General features: G+C 43.3%; 1 protein-coding gene across 1 annotated transcript in view; it reads left to right on the top strand.

The window, feature by feature from the left end:
* LOC103386256 (plexin-A1) overlaps positions 1–15,928 on the top strand; it is a 125,874-nt gene that overhangs the window by 105,735 nt on the left and 4,211 nt on the right. The window contains exons 19-30 of the mRNA XM_025060058.1: positions 535–769; positions 3,815–3,957; positions 5,607–5,863; positions 7,434–7,500; positions 10,007–10,153; positions 10,716–10,875; positions 11,327–11,430; positions 11,939–12,035; positions 13,107–13,297; positions 15,092–15,261; positions 15,432–15,644; positions 15,793–15,925. Of these exons, the coding sequence (XP_024915826.1) occupies positions 535–769; positions 3,815–3,957; positions 5,607–5,863; positions 7,434–7,500; positions 10,007–10,153; positions 10,716–10,875; positions 11,327–11,430; positions 11,939–12,035; positions 13,107–13,297; positions 15,092–15,261; positions 15,432–15,644; positions 15,793–15,925 (1,917 nt within the window). The remainder of the gene's footprint in view (positions 1–534; positions 770–3,814; positions 3,958–5,606; positions 5,864–7,433; positions 7,501–10,006; positions 10,154–10,715; positions 10,876–11,326; positions 11,431–11,938; positions 12,036–13,106; positions 13,298–15,091; positions 15,262–15,431; positions 15,645–15,792; positions 15,926–15,928) is intronic.

Genomic DNA, 15,928 nt, shown 5'->3' with positions numbered 1-15,928 from the left:
CTCCCTCCCCCTCCTTCCACCCACACTCTCACATTTACTCACACATTGTACACTGCTGGCTGTGTTTGCGACTGCACTTCAGTCTTACCGGCGTTTGATTGGTCTCGTTTGGCTGCTATCCTTCTTGGGTTTTTAAAGAGTATTGAGATTCAATAGAGACCAAAAAAAAAAAAAAGGCAGGTGGGCGTAAGATCTCTGGGTTGGAACTATTTTTACTCGACTCCATTTAGCGCCTCATTGACGTAGGACAAACAAAAACAGAATAAAAGTTGGAGAAAACAGGAAGGGAATAAAATAATAAAACAGGAAGTGGTAAATTTCCTAACTAAAGTTGCTAAAATGCATCAGTCATAAATGAGCTTGTGTTTCTGGAAACTGTGAAATTTACTCCTTTGACAATGCATTTGTCTTTGTTCATACTTCTCACCTGTCAGTGCTTCAAACTGAACCGTTGTGTTTTCTGTGCATGTTACATCTGCTGTGTTTTTTCAGCCATTTTCAAATGTGAATTCTGTTTCGTATCTCGCACGTTAGATTCGTGTTGGAGGCTTTGAATACGTACCAGGGACCCTGCAGATCTACTCCGACAGCCTGCTCACGCTGCCCGCCATCATCGGCATCGGAGGAGGCGGTGGTCTGCTCCTGCTGGTCATCATAGTGGTGCTGATCGCCTATAAGAGGAAGTCACGCGATGCTGACCGCACCCTCAAGAGGCTACAGCTGCAGATGGACAACCTGGAGTCCAGGGTAGCTCTGGAATGCAAAGAAGGTGAGTTTGGCCAAGATGAGTTTGTGCGGCAATATTCTCGTCCAGAGTTTGGCCAAGATGAGTTTGTGCGGCGATATTCTCGTCCAGTTGACTCTCACATTAGCGCCCCCTTAAAAGTAGTGTGATCCCTCCACAAGATCATTTAATGTATCCTTCCTGCTCGTTCTCCTGCCTCTATTTATCTTTGTTTCACTTTCAACAGTCCCTCCACTGTTGGGTGGCATTAGTGTGCGAATGTGTCTGTTTGGGCTCCAGCAAATGCGAGCGTTGATGTGCATCCAGGGGATCCGAGCCAACAACCAGATGTTGGCTCTCCACCTCAGGAGTGAGCTGCCCGGCTGGACTCACTTCTGTCCACACTGAGAGGTGGAGGTTAGCTGGATACAGGGAGGGAGGTTCAGGATAGTGATGTAGGGCAGGTTTGGCAAAGACCAAGTGAGTGGGAGTCAGAGTGACAGACAGTGGTGATGAAAATAACATTAGGATTGTGTGAATTCGGTCACTTGGGTTTGGACTGATCTGACGTGGTTCAGTGGTTTATTATAGTCATTGTTGGCTTCTCTCAGGTTAGAGATGACTCATTTTTTAATGTGTTAAAGATTGTTACAAATCTTTTGACAGTTTTTACAGTTGATGATGATCAGATTCTGACTCAGACGTTTTCATGTCCCCAGTCATGACAGTTAACTAATAGGAAGCTTCCACTTCCACATGAGTCACACAAGGCCTGTCCCTCTATGAACAGGAGCTTCAGTCTGGCTGTGCCTGTCTGGTCCAGAGGTTATTTATATTTAAGTGTACTATTGTCAGACCGTTGTCACAAAAAGCATCCTCCCCCTAGAGGGCAGAACTTGTTTCAATTCCACTTGTGTGTTCAGGTCAGCTGTGTTGATCAGCTGAGGAACCTCTTCTCTCTGAGTGACTCTGAACGTATCTTAGCCCCGGAGAAATTCAGACCAAGGCGTACTTAATCCCACGATTCATTCTTCAGAAAAAGCTGCCACGTTCTTACTGAGCATGGCACCGTCCCCACACACTGCCCTGTGGGCAGCTGCCCCCCTGTTCGCTTTGGTGATGGGTAAAAAGCAGGGGCAGTTTCATTGTTTGCAGTGTTCTGCTGAATCACAGTAGTTCACTTTCACTTCTAAACTATCCAGAGTTCTCCTTTTTAAATCTCCTCCATCATCAAATCTGTGGCAGCGGCTGCCTGGAGTATAACGATGTTGTCTTCACTAAATCAGGCTGAATAAATTAACTGAAAAAAATGGAAATTTAGTCTGGTTATTAGACCTTTTTTACATCGAGCCTTTATGATGGATACAGTTGTTCGCACTTTGAACACTGTCTTAAAACTGTCTTTACATCGCCAGTCATCACGGCCTGCAGTCGTTAGCAGCAGTGTTGATGAATTTGTGTGCGTGTGTTTATTATTTCTTTGCACTCATTTTCCGCTCGTCTGCAACTGCTCTCAAATACACACACACACACACACACACAAAGCGGATTGGCTGAGCTGGTGACACAGAGAGCAGGTGCTGTGATCCTCTCTGTCCTCCACTGTCACCACTGTCTGGACGACATCAGCAGATAGATGGAGGCAGGGGGACGGACCGAGGGAGATAAATAAGTCGAATAACTTGTTAGATGAAAAGAGACTGAGGGCAAAGAAGAAGAGATGGGTTTGATAGAACCATAAAGTGAAGGTAAACGACCAGAAACGTTAGGTAAATACACTCAAGCGGAGATAATGGTGCATAAATATTTGACTGCAGAAGGGACTGGACGGACGGATAAAGGGTCAGCAGAGAGGAAGGAAAAATTCCTAAAATATTTGAAAGAAGAAGAAAAAAAATGTGTGCTTGAACCAGTCTTTTTAAGGTTGCAGGCAATAAAAGCTAGATGACACGAGGAAAGTGATTGAATTTGAGGGCAATAGAGAAAAAAAATATGGAGAGATTTGAAGGAAAATGGAGTGCATGCAAAAGGCTAACAAGAGGTTTTAAAAAAAAAAAGGTTGGGCAGAACCACACAGAGCAGAAGATAACTAAAGGGAAGAGAGGTGACCTCCAAGATGACACTGGAGGCAGGAGAGAGGCAGAGAAAGAGGAATAGGAAGAGAGGCAGAGGGTGACACCGGCCATCTGTTAGTCTGGGCTTTGGTTTATTTGTTTGGGTTGGGCATCCATGTGTTGGTGTATTTTGGATGCTGTTACAGGGCACGCACACACACACACAGGAACTGAGTTTGAAGCTAATGGAACTTTATACCTGTGTACATTTTTCCTCCAGGGACTTTTCTATTTATAAATTGAAGCGGAGGCAGTTCAGCAGCACGCTCTACTGTACGGGGATATGAGTGGGAGAATGGATTTGATCCCATTTGTACCTTCTAAATGTGACTTGTGAAGCCAGTGGAGTACACAGAATAGGGTCAGAATGGAAAGTGTGTGAAAACATTGACACATGCCCCCACATAAATCATACGGCGCTGGGTTTGTGTTCAGCTGAAGGGCAACACAGGAACCAGTGTTTGTGTGGCTGCAGCGGCGCAAACATGTGAGGAGGCAGTGTGTGTGTGTGTGTGTGTGTGTGTGTGTGTGTGTGTGTGTGTGTCACAGGCTCATGTTCTTGTGTGTATTCCATCCTGAGCTCCCCTGCAGCCACTGAACACTGCATCACTTCCAACCCCTCACTCCCTCCATCCACACGACACAGGTTTTTACCACGGCTTCTTTATCGGCTCCTCACTTTTATCAATGGGGAGATTTTTACCTTCCTGTTTGGTGCTGTTTTTAAAATCAGGTTGCAGATAAAAGAAAAAGACAAACTGAAGAAGTGTACGAAGTGGCTGTCACTCTTGACCTACATTTGGGAAACAGTTGGAGTTTAGGAGGATTGAATGAGAGGAGAGGAGGATGAGATAAGAATAAAAAATATCACGGTCTGATTTCAGTGTTAACTATTAATACTTCATACTATTTTCACCTTCTGTGATCTGTCTGATGTTTCAAACCGTTAACCTTCCCATCCGGCTCCGATCTGCAGCTTTCGCGGAACTGCAAACAGACATTCACGAACTGACGCAGGAACTGGACGGAGCAGGAATCCCCTTCCTGGACTACCGGACCTACGCCATGAGGGTTCTCTTCCCTGGGATTGAGGACCATCCTGTTCTCAAGGAGATGGAGGTACGGGTCAGTAGAGAGCGCTGCACACATGTTGACATGTTCATCAGCTGTATTTGGACACTTTAATCAGTCGGTAGAAATTGATTTGAAAATTTGAATACAATAAAAAATAAAAAGAATATTACCAGGTTGCTGGTTTGATTCCCGCTATAGGGACTTGGCCATAGCTGTGAGCTTGATTGTTGGTCTGCATATGTGGCCCTGTGATGGACTGTTGAACTGTCAGCCCTCACCTGATGGATGCTGGGATTGACTCTATTATTCCCCCTCCCACCCCCCACCCCCCGCACACACATGCATGACCTTGAGAAGGAGTGTGTTAGAAGACGAAAACATAAAACACCTCATTGAAGGACATTATATATATATATAGTTAGAAATACTATTTCATTAAACCAGTTGTAACTTTTACAGATCATCGACCACTTTAGACCAATGACTTCAGCTGGTGTGAGTGGATAGCAGTCCTACGTGTCAATCTAATGTTGATGTGTGATTGACAGCTCGGGGAGAAAGAAACTGAAATGGAATTGGTTTGTGAGCAGTTTCTATACACAGTCTACTGGGAACACTGGTAGATTGACTCTCCATTTTTTAACTGCAAAACAACCAGTTTTTTAACTGATTTGACTTGGAGCTAAAACATGAGAGAAGAACGTTAAAGTATCAGTGCAACACCTGTGCACAAGTAGCTAACACAGGGACGTCCACTTTGATGAGGAAAGGAACGAGATGGTTTCCTTTTTTTGGGGGGTGATGAACAATGTCTGAGCTCCATTAAAACTTTCCAAGATTACTTCTAAAGGTGTGAGCCTGTTGGAGACTCTGGAGAAATGAATGTCTAAAAGTTCAATAAAAGGCCGCGGCCGTTACAGCTTCTCATTCCTTATAATGAAATGCTCTCTCACTCACTTGATCCTCACAGCCCTGTGGACACTGTGATGTTGCACGTGAACATCAGCATAATTCTGATGTCATACACCGGGACGCCTCATCACGACGTGGGAGACGATCCATTGACTTGGATCACGTCTCCCACACCTGATGTTCATGTAAGGCGGCAGCCGCGGCAGAAAAGAACTTTGCGGCAGAGCGCTATCTGTTCATGCCGTCAACTTTTATTCCTAAACGATAGTGTATCACGACATTGGATTTTCATTTGTATGGTCCAGGCAATCACAGGCCACAGTGGTGCGCTGGCAGGCAGATCAATTTCTTATTACAGCATGAAGCTCACACTCTCCCTTCAAACCACCATTCTTCTGTCTGGGGAGGAGGGGGGAGATATGGTAGCCTTGAGAAAAAAAAAATAAAACTTGCATGGAAAAAAGAGGAATCAAGGGATAAAGGAGCTAAAGAGGAGGCATACAGTATTGAACAGTAGATGTTATTGAACCTGTGAACATGTGTGTCCTTCATCTGATCATCTTCACTCTCACAAATCCATTCACTCTCAACCTGTTAAATCTGCTGCCAAATTACTGCTAAATTTATTTCCTCTAAATGGAACTTCTTTTTTATCTCCTTTTCTTTTTTTCATCTCCTTGACTTCCATTGCCGTCTTTTTTCCCTTCCTTCACACGTGTTTCCGATTTGATTTCCGTTGCCCCCGGTTTCCATCCGTACCTCTCCAATCCCTTCTTCTCCAGGTTCCTGCCAACACTGAGAAGGCCCTGACCCTGTTTGGACAGCTGCTGACCAAGAAGCACTTCTTGCTAACCTTCATCCGCACCCTGGAGGCACAGCGATCCTTCTCCATGCGAGACCGAGGCAACGTGGCCTCCCTCATCATGACCGCGCTGCAAGGGGAGATGGAGTACGCGACGGGCGTCCTCAAGCAGCTCCTGTCTGACCTGATTGACAAAAACCTGGAGAGCAAAAATCACCCCAAGCTTTTACTCCGAAGGTAAGGATGATGAAGTAGAGATTAAAAGTGACTCGGGTTTTGGCAGGAAACGTGTCACACATACAGAAGAGGTTTCTGTGGGCTCTGGTTGGACTTTGTTGAGAGTGACTGCTGCAGAGCAATGGAGTTTGAGTTTAAGTTTTTGACAAATAACAGGTGATGTTTCTGTTTCACACCTGTTTCATTTGTGACCAATCAAAATGACAGATTGATATGGAAAAATGTCAAGAAAAGTGTGTGAAAGTGCTGTAAAACTCAAAATAGTGTCGATTAAGATAAATTAATTAATAATAAGTTGTTGTTAAAACAAAAAAGGGGAAAAATGGGAGGAGCCAAGAAGAAGAAAAGCAGCAGTCAGGGAATCTAAAGAATTGCAGTAGGGAGAAAGAAGAGATGAAAAAGAAACAAAATGAAGCAAATGACAAATGAAGTCATGTATTTAAAGAAAACTAAAAAAGGATACTATTAAAGAAATGTCCCCTCTCCAAATAAATGAAAATAGAAGACACTAAGTGAGTAAAAGACTAATGTCCCCAGAGAAATATTTCATTAAAAATCTAATCAAATAAATTATGCTCAGCTTCTCTACTTTTTTGGATTCTCTCATGAGGCGTATGGTCTCAGCACACCGTCTCTGGTAACTACATTTGCCTGAGAGGCTGGAATTAATAAGGAGCCGATATCAGGGAATTATTATTATTATTATTATTATTATTATTATTAGTATTATTAGTATTAGTATTAGTATTAGTATTATTAATAATAATGTTAGTTATCATAATTTACATATTTAAGCATTAGATATACACAGAAAAACACCAAGCTCGTCCTCCTGGTGAATTCCCATCGTCTGTGTTTTACTGTATAACCTCAGTGTGAGATTAGACTGGAATTCCCCATCGTCTTCCCCCTTTTTTCCCCTTCTTCCTCCTCCTGTCTAAAAAAATGTTAGAGAGAAAGGATGTGATATTTATCCTGTCTGAATGGCTGATGTTAAACGTCGCCCACTATCAAGTCCTGACATGCCCAGAGCTTGTTCCGTCCAGGTGTGTTTGTCTCCTCTGTCCTTTGTCGTCCAATCCTTCACTCCGCTTCATCTTTCATCCGATGTGGTTGGCTGACAACCAGGGATTTAAAACAAAACAAACAAAAAAAACACCCTCTCCATACATCAGATAACAGTGGAATAAGGAGGCGTGCAGCAGCGTAGGAGTTCAGGAGTTGTTCCTGTGAAACATCTTCACAGGAATCTCTACACGGCAGCCTGGTTTCATATTCTTCTCTCATTCTCCCACCGTTCCTCCATGTCACCGCAAGACAATATTTCTTTGCAAAAGTTGGCAAAAAGAAATCTTTTAAAGCAGACTTAAGTCAACCAAGTTTAGTTCTCTCTCCCTTTTTGCAATTTCTACGGAGATAAAGACTTAAAAACGATTAATATTTACCTCAAACAACAAGGAGAGGAGTGGAGAAACCTCCAAACTCATCCATCCAACAGGAAATATATATTCATTCATTGATCAAAGGCAGTTTCTAATCTTTGTGTCTTTTTTTCCCCCCCGCTTTTCAGGACAGAGTCTGTGGCGGAGAAGATGCTAACCAACTGGTTCACCTTCCTGCTCTACAAATTTCTCAAGGTAAAAACCCGGGAACGTTTTTTTTAGCACATCTTTTAATCGACAGTAAAAGGATGAGAACAAGAATGAGGATTTTTTTTTTTTGGCGTCCACACACACACACACGCATACACACACAGATGTGTTAAGTCTTTTTGTTCTGGCTTTGTTTGGATTTCAATCACTCAGTCATTAACACATCCTGTGTGCGTATTAATATTCTCATCCAGAGCTTTGGAGCAAAACCAAAGAGGAAGCCGGAGATCTTACACAAATACATTTTCTTCAGTCGTTTTCTTTGTTCTCCTCCCTGTTTATTTTCCTCCCGTCTTTTGAATTCCTTTCTCTCTGATACAGAATCAGAGGGAATTACTGAGGCTTAAAAGACACACACACACACACAGTCTCTCTCACACACACATACACACACATTGTTAGAACCAGTCAGAGGTATTTGGGCTCCATTTGATACATTTTGTTGGACAGCAACAAAACCAAACCCATTCAGAGTTCTAGATAACATCTGTGTGTGTCGTATTATTGGGTGGGCATATGTGTGTGTCTGTGTGTGTGTGTTTTGGCCAGTGTACTGCCAGATCTGAGTACTGTTTATGAGAGATGGAGGTCTCTGTGATCAGGAGTCTTTTGAAGACTGTAGTTGTCACATGAGACGTCAACAACCAAGGCTGCAAAGAGGTAGAGCATCAGGAAGAAAGAATATAGATGTTTATGTTTGGCAAAGTGAGGCCACTGCATCTACAGTGAGATGGAGACAGACCATAATCATAGAGGAAAGTGAAATCGACAAATTAAAAACAATCCTAACAAATCCACTAACATCTAACATGCTAGGACCTACTATCCTTATGGCCTAATTATGACATATTCTTATGACATATTTTTATGACATACTATTCTTCTTACTTTATGATCTACTATGACTCTACGTTTTCTATTCATTGTTAGTTATGTATTTTTGTATTTTGACTGAGTCAAATTGTAAGTTGCTTTGTATAAAAGTGTCAGCTAAATGTATTGTAATGTAATGTAAAATGTAACAATGAGAGGTCAAGAGTGGAACCTTGAGCTGACCTTTGCAATTCATCAACTTCCCTTCGATAGTGTTGTCAAAAATGTGGCAGAACGACTAGTGCAATTTCAGGGTTCAGCCAGGTGTGAGTAGAGACGAATAAAGGTCAGATGGTTGTTCAAAGGACGGAGAGTCGACCAATCAAAAAGGACAAGAGACAAAAGGAACATTTAATCTTTTACTCTATTCCCCCAGTCCTCCCAATTAACAATTTCATTCATTTGTGAAAACCCCAAAAATATTTGCGTTTCACCTCTGACCCTAGTGGAGGTGGAGGAGAATTACAGAAGGACAGAAATCATTTGTTACCAGTGGACTTTTCTGGAAAGGCTGCTTCTGTAATTATCCGTGACCTGTTCATAAACACGGAGCGTGAATATTGGCTTCTGTGCCGGTGTCATCTAAGGAGACGGATTCTGATGCTGCCAGACAGATGGGACATCTGCCGGTGCACTGTGTTTTCTCTGTGGGATGCGGGCAGTGCTAAATTATCCTGCTGAGTTCATCTGACAGCTCACCAAACTGACTGACGGGTGCTGATGCATGAGCACGCTCAGCCGAGGGCCGCAGGGCCGGCCGGTTCAGTCTCTCCAGCTCCGAGCTGCCAAGCTGGTTATATCGCACCTATTAAATAAATATATATATATACATTTACATGATCAAATATATATAAATAATAAGTGCTGTGTAGGTGTCAGGCCGGTACGATGAGGGAGGGTACGAGGGAACGGAGACCCCACATCCCAGTGAAATAATAAGTGCTGTGTAGGTGTCAGGATGAGGGAGGGTACGAGAGAACGGAGACCCCACATCCCAGCACTCGTTGCTGGGTTGACACATCTCACACACCAAAGTGCTTCTCCAAGCGTTTTTCACCCCTCAGTCATTAACCTTCTATTAACTCCTCCATCAATTGCCACTCACTTACACTCACACTCTCCCTGAATGCTCTCCTTCACTCACACACGCACACACTTTAGAAAGGCTTGTTTTTTTCCTCCCCCGAAATACACACTACACTCAGGGGAGATGAAGGAACAGTTTACTGTTAGCAGACAGGGGCCTCGCCCCTGTGTTTTACTGCTGTGCCTGTGGTTGACTTTAGGAACATTAGAGGTGTAATTGCAGAGCCGCTCTGTACAAAGACACACTTTTTTGTTGTTAAAAAGTATTTCACAGTTTGACACTGGTGCATTCAGACCCGTCGACTAGACTATGGGTCAAAGTCTGAAGGCACAAAGACAAAGTGCCAGAACCAAATTAGTGAATTGTGGTTAAAGATGAGGAGACAGAGCTCAAAGGGCAATAGGTAGGGTGACCAAAATAAGAAAGGAAATGACAACTTTTGTTAATAAATCCTGGCTGACTGGCACTTTGGAATGACTGGATTTTACTTTTATCTTTTTCTCTCCCCCCCCCCCCCCCCGGTGTCTCCAGGAGTGTGCTGGTGAGCCCCTCTTCATGCTGTACTGTGCCATGAAGCAGCAAATGGAAAAGGGACCCATAGACTCCATCACTGGAGAAGCTCGATACTCCCTCAGCGAGGACAAGCTCATCAGGCAGCAGATCGACTACAAGACTTTGGTCAGTATGGGCACACACGCGCAGACACACACACACACACACACTCGTGCAGGTAAATAAATGAACAGTTGTCATGTTTTTTTTTAAAGCACTGGGTCCATGTTATCTATAAAAACATTGGTAAACATTACAAAACCCCAAACTTTTATCTCTTTGACTTCAGCTGAATAAAAGCTCATGATGAAACACTTCCCACAAACTGTTCTCTCTCCACTTCAACAACAGCTCAGTGACTGGAATAAGGAACTAAATGGAGATTTGTTCCCAACTTTTGGACAAACTAAAGGTCATGCTCTAGGTCTGGGTGACGGCCGTTTGTTACCAGAGCGGTTAAACTCAGTATGGGCTTTATACAAAAACAAAATCCTCTGAGGACTCGTGAAGTTGACAGCGTTCCGTTCATAAAGCTGAGTTCCGCGGTTCAAATTGATTCTTCAAGTGTTATGTCTTGGGGTCAATTACCACGAGGTCATGCTCCTTCACATCAATAGTTAATGTGCCCACTCAGTGCTGACTTCCTGCCTTGATTATGACCTCTGACCTCTGCCTTTAACCTCTGTAGACTCTGCACTGCGTGAACCCGGAGAATGAAAATGCTTCAGAGGTGACGGTGAAGAGTCTGAACTGTGACACGGTGACGCAGGTGAAGGAGAAGCTGCTGGACGCCGTGTACAAGGGAACGCCGTACTCCCAGAGACCGAAAGCATCAGATATGGACCTGGGTGAGGAGGAGAGGAACTAAGTTTTTTTGGTTTTTTTTATGCAGATGATGACACTAAGTCCAACACTGCTGGTTGTAGCCCAAATAAAACTCAGAACAGTCAACCTCATTTAAAGGACAATCTGAATGATCCAAGTAGACTAGCACATTGTTTCCCAAAAGCTGGGTCGCGACCCTTAAGTTTTTTTGGGGTCGTCTTGCATCATGTTTCCCAGCAGTTCCCAGAATAATGTCTATTGACCTGGGTCACAAAGGTTTGTGAAAATATGGGTCCCCAGAAAAAAAGTTTGGAAAACACTGGACCAGCACGCCAAGCAAGTGAACAGTCCAATAAAGGTTTCATGTTTGAGTTCCTATTCATTTAGCTTAGTTCCATTTTTATTTTTTTAGTACAAAAAACATGTGAGTTACTGACTCTGTGCTGATAAACAAATGAATGTTCACGTTGACAGAGTGGAGACAGGGCAGAATGGCCCGCATCATCCTACAGGACGAGGACGTCACCACGAAAATCGACAACGACTGGAAGAGGCTCAACACCCTCGCTCACTACCAGGTACCTCACTGCAGTGACCAGTTAAACTGCAGCTCTACATCTGGTTCTCTCCTCTCACCCTCTAGACAAGTGGAATTTCAACCTTTTTGGAGTTTTATTTTAGCCTTTTATTCAAACGCGTCAGTGCAGCAGCCGTGTGGCACTGTCACACCACAGCCACCTGCTCTGCTGGGAGCAGAATAAATAGACAAGTCTGGGTCATTTTATGACAAAGTACAATAGAGTTCTTACATAAGATTTCCATCCAAGTATTCGCTTTGGTACTTGAACTCTGACAGAAATTACATGTTAGTTGTCGCTGCACTGAAATTATACTTCTTCACCGGCGCAGGAAAAATGTTCTCCAGACTCTTTCCTTCATTTGCGGAAAGTAATCCACAAATTAGCCAAGCTGCAGCAGAGTCGAAACCCTACAATTTCCATCTAAGAAACTTTTAAGTTTCTCAGAAAGAAATGTTCTAATTTGTGTAAATACGTCAACGCCAACTGATCTTTAATTCTGTTTCAGGTGACGGACGGGTCGGTCATCGCTCTGGTGCCTAAACAGAACTCGGCCTACAACATCTCCAACTCCTCCACATTTACCAAGTCCCTCAGCAGATATGGTACGAGAGAAGGTGTGTGTGTGTGTTTGTGTGTGTTTGTGTGTGTACTTTATATATGTACAATCAAATTCTATCTACATCTCTCTCTCTCTCTCTCTCTCTCTCTCTGCCTCTGTGGCGAACACATAAACTGCCACTAACAGCCCCATCACACACGCTCCGTGCGTCTCTGGTCCACATTCCCTTCTGACATTTTAAACCTTTCAATCCTTTCCTGCTTTGTCACACAAGTGACAAGCTTTAAAACTGAGTGTGGTAATTCTCCATGTCACAAAAAAAAAGGATCTCTGTCCTACAGTGGACGAGGGAAGAGGAAAAGAAGAAGAAGAAGAAAGGAGACGGGAAATAAGAGAGTGACGGACAAATTTATTCTGGGATGAGAGCAGCAACGTGCTAGAAAAAAAGCTGTCACCTTCAGAAACGCTTTTCTTCTTCACGCAGACGTCCGTCCCTCTGCTGCTGATGTCTTAGTCTGTGTTTTATCACCAGTAAGACTTGAACTGGTTTCACTTAAAATGCAGATGAAGTCGATGTTCATTAAACTATGTCAGCGTTAGAGTCAGAGTCAGGTGGTTCTTAGAACTATTGAACTGGGATTGAACTGGGTTCGGACTGTTGTGAAAAGGACAGAGATTATAAATGGAAATGGACAGAGGTTCAGGACCAGCTTTCTGAAGTGGAGCCATTAGATCAGTGCAAACGGGTCGAAATTTTTAGGGTTCAAGTGATGATGGTACAACTGCATATTTATTTTCTCTTCCTGAGCTGTGTGTTATTTGATGTTATTGATTTTTTCACTATAAAATATGGTGTTAGTTCAATACATTTGAACTGTAATTTGCCAAGATTAATTTTTCAAATGAATTGTTTTAATCCAACTCAAAAAAAAAAAGAACTAAACACAGTAGATGAAGGAACTTCTGATACTCTGTGGCTGTGACCTTGAACCAGCCAATAGGAGTCGTGACGATGACGCCTCCTGAAATATAAACTCTTGTAGTTTGGACGCAGTTTATTGTTTTATTGTTCTCACCTGTCGTCTCTTCTCCTTCGTGTCTCCTCCTCTTCCAGAGAGCATGCTGAGGACAGCCAGCAGTCCAGACAGTTTGCGCTCTCGAACTCCGATGATCACCCCTGACCTGGAGAGCGGCACCAAACTGTGGCACCTGGTCAAAAACCACGACCACTCAGATCACAGGGAAGGAGACAGGGGGAGCAAGATGGTCTCTGAGATCTACCTGACCAGACTGCTGGCCACTAAGGTGTGAAATAGCTGCCAGTTCAACACACACACACACACACACACACATTTTCTCTCCTATATCGCTGTATTGTTGCTACACTGCTACTAGCGTTGCCTTCACTGACCTTTGTTTGGTGTTGGTCTCAAAGCTCATTAGTATTTTTTGTAACCTTTTGCACAAAGACAAACATATGCATGGGAATGAGTGTGTGTGTTTGTGTGTGTGTTTGTGTCTTAATTAGGAGATTGACCTTTGACTATTGAGTTGTTGGGCTGCTGTTATTTAGCCCTGTTGGTGGCCTCTGGGCTTTTAGGTCTAAGCTCTCACCATACTGTCATCATTCACCTAAATCCATCATGTCATCAAGAGCACTTGGAATGTATTTTCTTGGAATGTAGTCTTGGTTCTTTCAGATATTATTTTCTTAAATAATATAAATGTAGTACTACTGCAGTTTTACTTGGTACAGTAACACATTTAAATTCATCAGAACTAAGGGACAAGGACGATCTTTTAGTCCTAAAAAGCCAAATAGTCACATTAATAATTCAGTGAATAATTATTTCCAATTTGGACCTTGCCGCACCTTGAACACGGACGTGTTTCTGGCGTTTCTTCCCAGAACTTTTTTTTGCCTCAATCATAGAAACTCTCTGAGCAGACTTCTAACAGAGTCAGGCTTTAACTCTCACTCCAAAGTAATGACTGTCTTTGTGATGCAGCTCTGCTCCTTCATCTGCTGCCGTACCCCCTCCCCCCCGCTCTCTCCCCTATTCCCTTGCTCCACATTCTCATTGTTCCGGCTCCAGGTAGCAGGGTTCACATTTAGAGTCATCATTGCAGAGAAATGATTAACATGCAGACTGGAGGAAGACAGCGGGGGAGCTGGAAGCACCGCAGTTTGTTCTTATTTATTTCAGCCCCCACTGCTTTGTGTATTTTGGAAGCTGATTTGTGGCAGAGTGAACAAATACAAAACTGCAGATTGAACTTCTGAATTGTTTAATAAGATTTTGCAAAAGGTGGCCTGAATGCTCCCCCAAAAAATGGAAACAAAGGGCTTTGGGGAAATATCAAGTCATTTTCACTTCAGAGTGGTTTTTGAGGAAATGTTTTGAAGGATGTGGAAAAGAATTAAAAATAAAATGTGTTTGGCCCAAGTCTGAACTCCCGTTGGGCCCCACTCCTAAATGCTGTAAGAAACACCCAGCATTAAAATATAGAAACATATTGCAGTTATATAAGCAGAGCACTGTCTTGTCTGAACACTACAGCACACTCAGACAGTCAGGCCTGCAGCTACAACATCACTCCACGGAGGCAACGTGCACCGGAGGTACGTTTTTAATGACGCCGTATCTTTAGAAGTCGGCCCCTGAACAACAGCAGGACCAACCAACTGGGATGGTAAAGCCAGAATTCTTATGGAAATAAACATCAGGAAAATATCATTATTATTGCAAACTAGAAAATGTCCTGCTAGGCTGTGGTGGTCCACACAACCTCCGAGTCAGTAGTCACAGTAATCTCCCAATAATTCTATTTCAACAATAGTTAAATGGTAAATAAATACATGGTCTCAACTCTCAGGCTGCCACATGAGAGGAGCCTTTAGGGATGTGTGTTTCCTCTGGGAATTGAACCCAGGACTCTTTGGTTGCAAAGCAGGTGTGCTGAGCTCTACACTCTGGAACCAAAAATAAAAATAGAATCACTGAGAGGAATCCTTGTTTAGGAATACTTGATTTGTTCAAGTGTCTCCACAGCCATAACACCTTCACTGACTCCACCTCTGCTGCTTCACCTTCTCAGGGTACGCTGCAGAAGTTTGTGGACGACCTGTTTGAGACAATCTTCAGTACAGCACACCGAGGCAGCGCCCTCCCTCTGGCCATCAAGTACATGTTCGACTTCCTGGACGAGCAGGCGGACAAACACTTCATATCAGACGCTGATGTACGGCACACGTGGAAGAGCAACTGGTGAGCAATTCTTTTTTATTACCTTTTTGGTTCGTTGTAGAAAAGTGAGTGTTTTTTCCTCACTCCTCAGGTCTGTTATCAGTCAGACTCCTCTGTCGTCTAAGTCCCTTTAACTCCAACTGTTCTTCTTCCTCCTTCTGTTTTCTCCATCCTTCCCTCCATTTTTCCAGTCTTCCTCTGCGGTTCTGGGTGAATGTGATCAAGAACCCACAGTTTGTCTTTGACATTCACAAGAACAGCATCACAGACGCCTGTCTGTCCGTGGTGGCTCAGACCTTCATGGACTCGTGTTCCACGTCAGAGCATAAACTGGGGAAAGACTCTCCCTCCAACAAGCTGCTCTACGCTAAAGACATCCCCAACTACAAAAACTGGGTGGAAAGGTAAGTCATGGGTAACATGTTACAGAGAATAATAACAATGTTGGTGTTGGTATGGTCGCTGTTCATGTTCATAATAATGTTCTTTTTTGCCTCTCATTTCCACAAAAGAAGAACATTTAACAAAATTTGGAATTTTTGAATTTTTCAGGTACTACTCCGACATCTCCAGGATGCCGGCCATCAGTGACCAGGACATGAGTGCCTACCTAGCAGAGCAGTCACGTCTGCACGCAAATCAGTTCAACAGTATGTCAGCGTTACATGAAATCTACTCCTACATCGTC

This window comes from Cynoglossus semilaevis, chromosome 11, assembly GCF_000523025.1.
Source record: "Cynoglossus semilaevis isolate Cse_v1.0 chromosome 11, Cse_v1.0, whole genome shotgun sequence".
NCBI lineage: Eukaryota > Metazoa > Chordata > Actinopteri > Pleuronectiformes > Cynoglossidae > Cynoglossus > Cynoglossus semilaevis.
The sequence above is the reverse complement of the archived record's forward strand: the minus strand, read 5'-3'. Positions and strand labels throughout refer to the sequence as shown.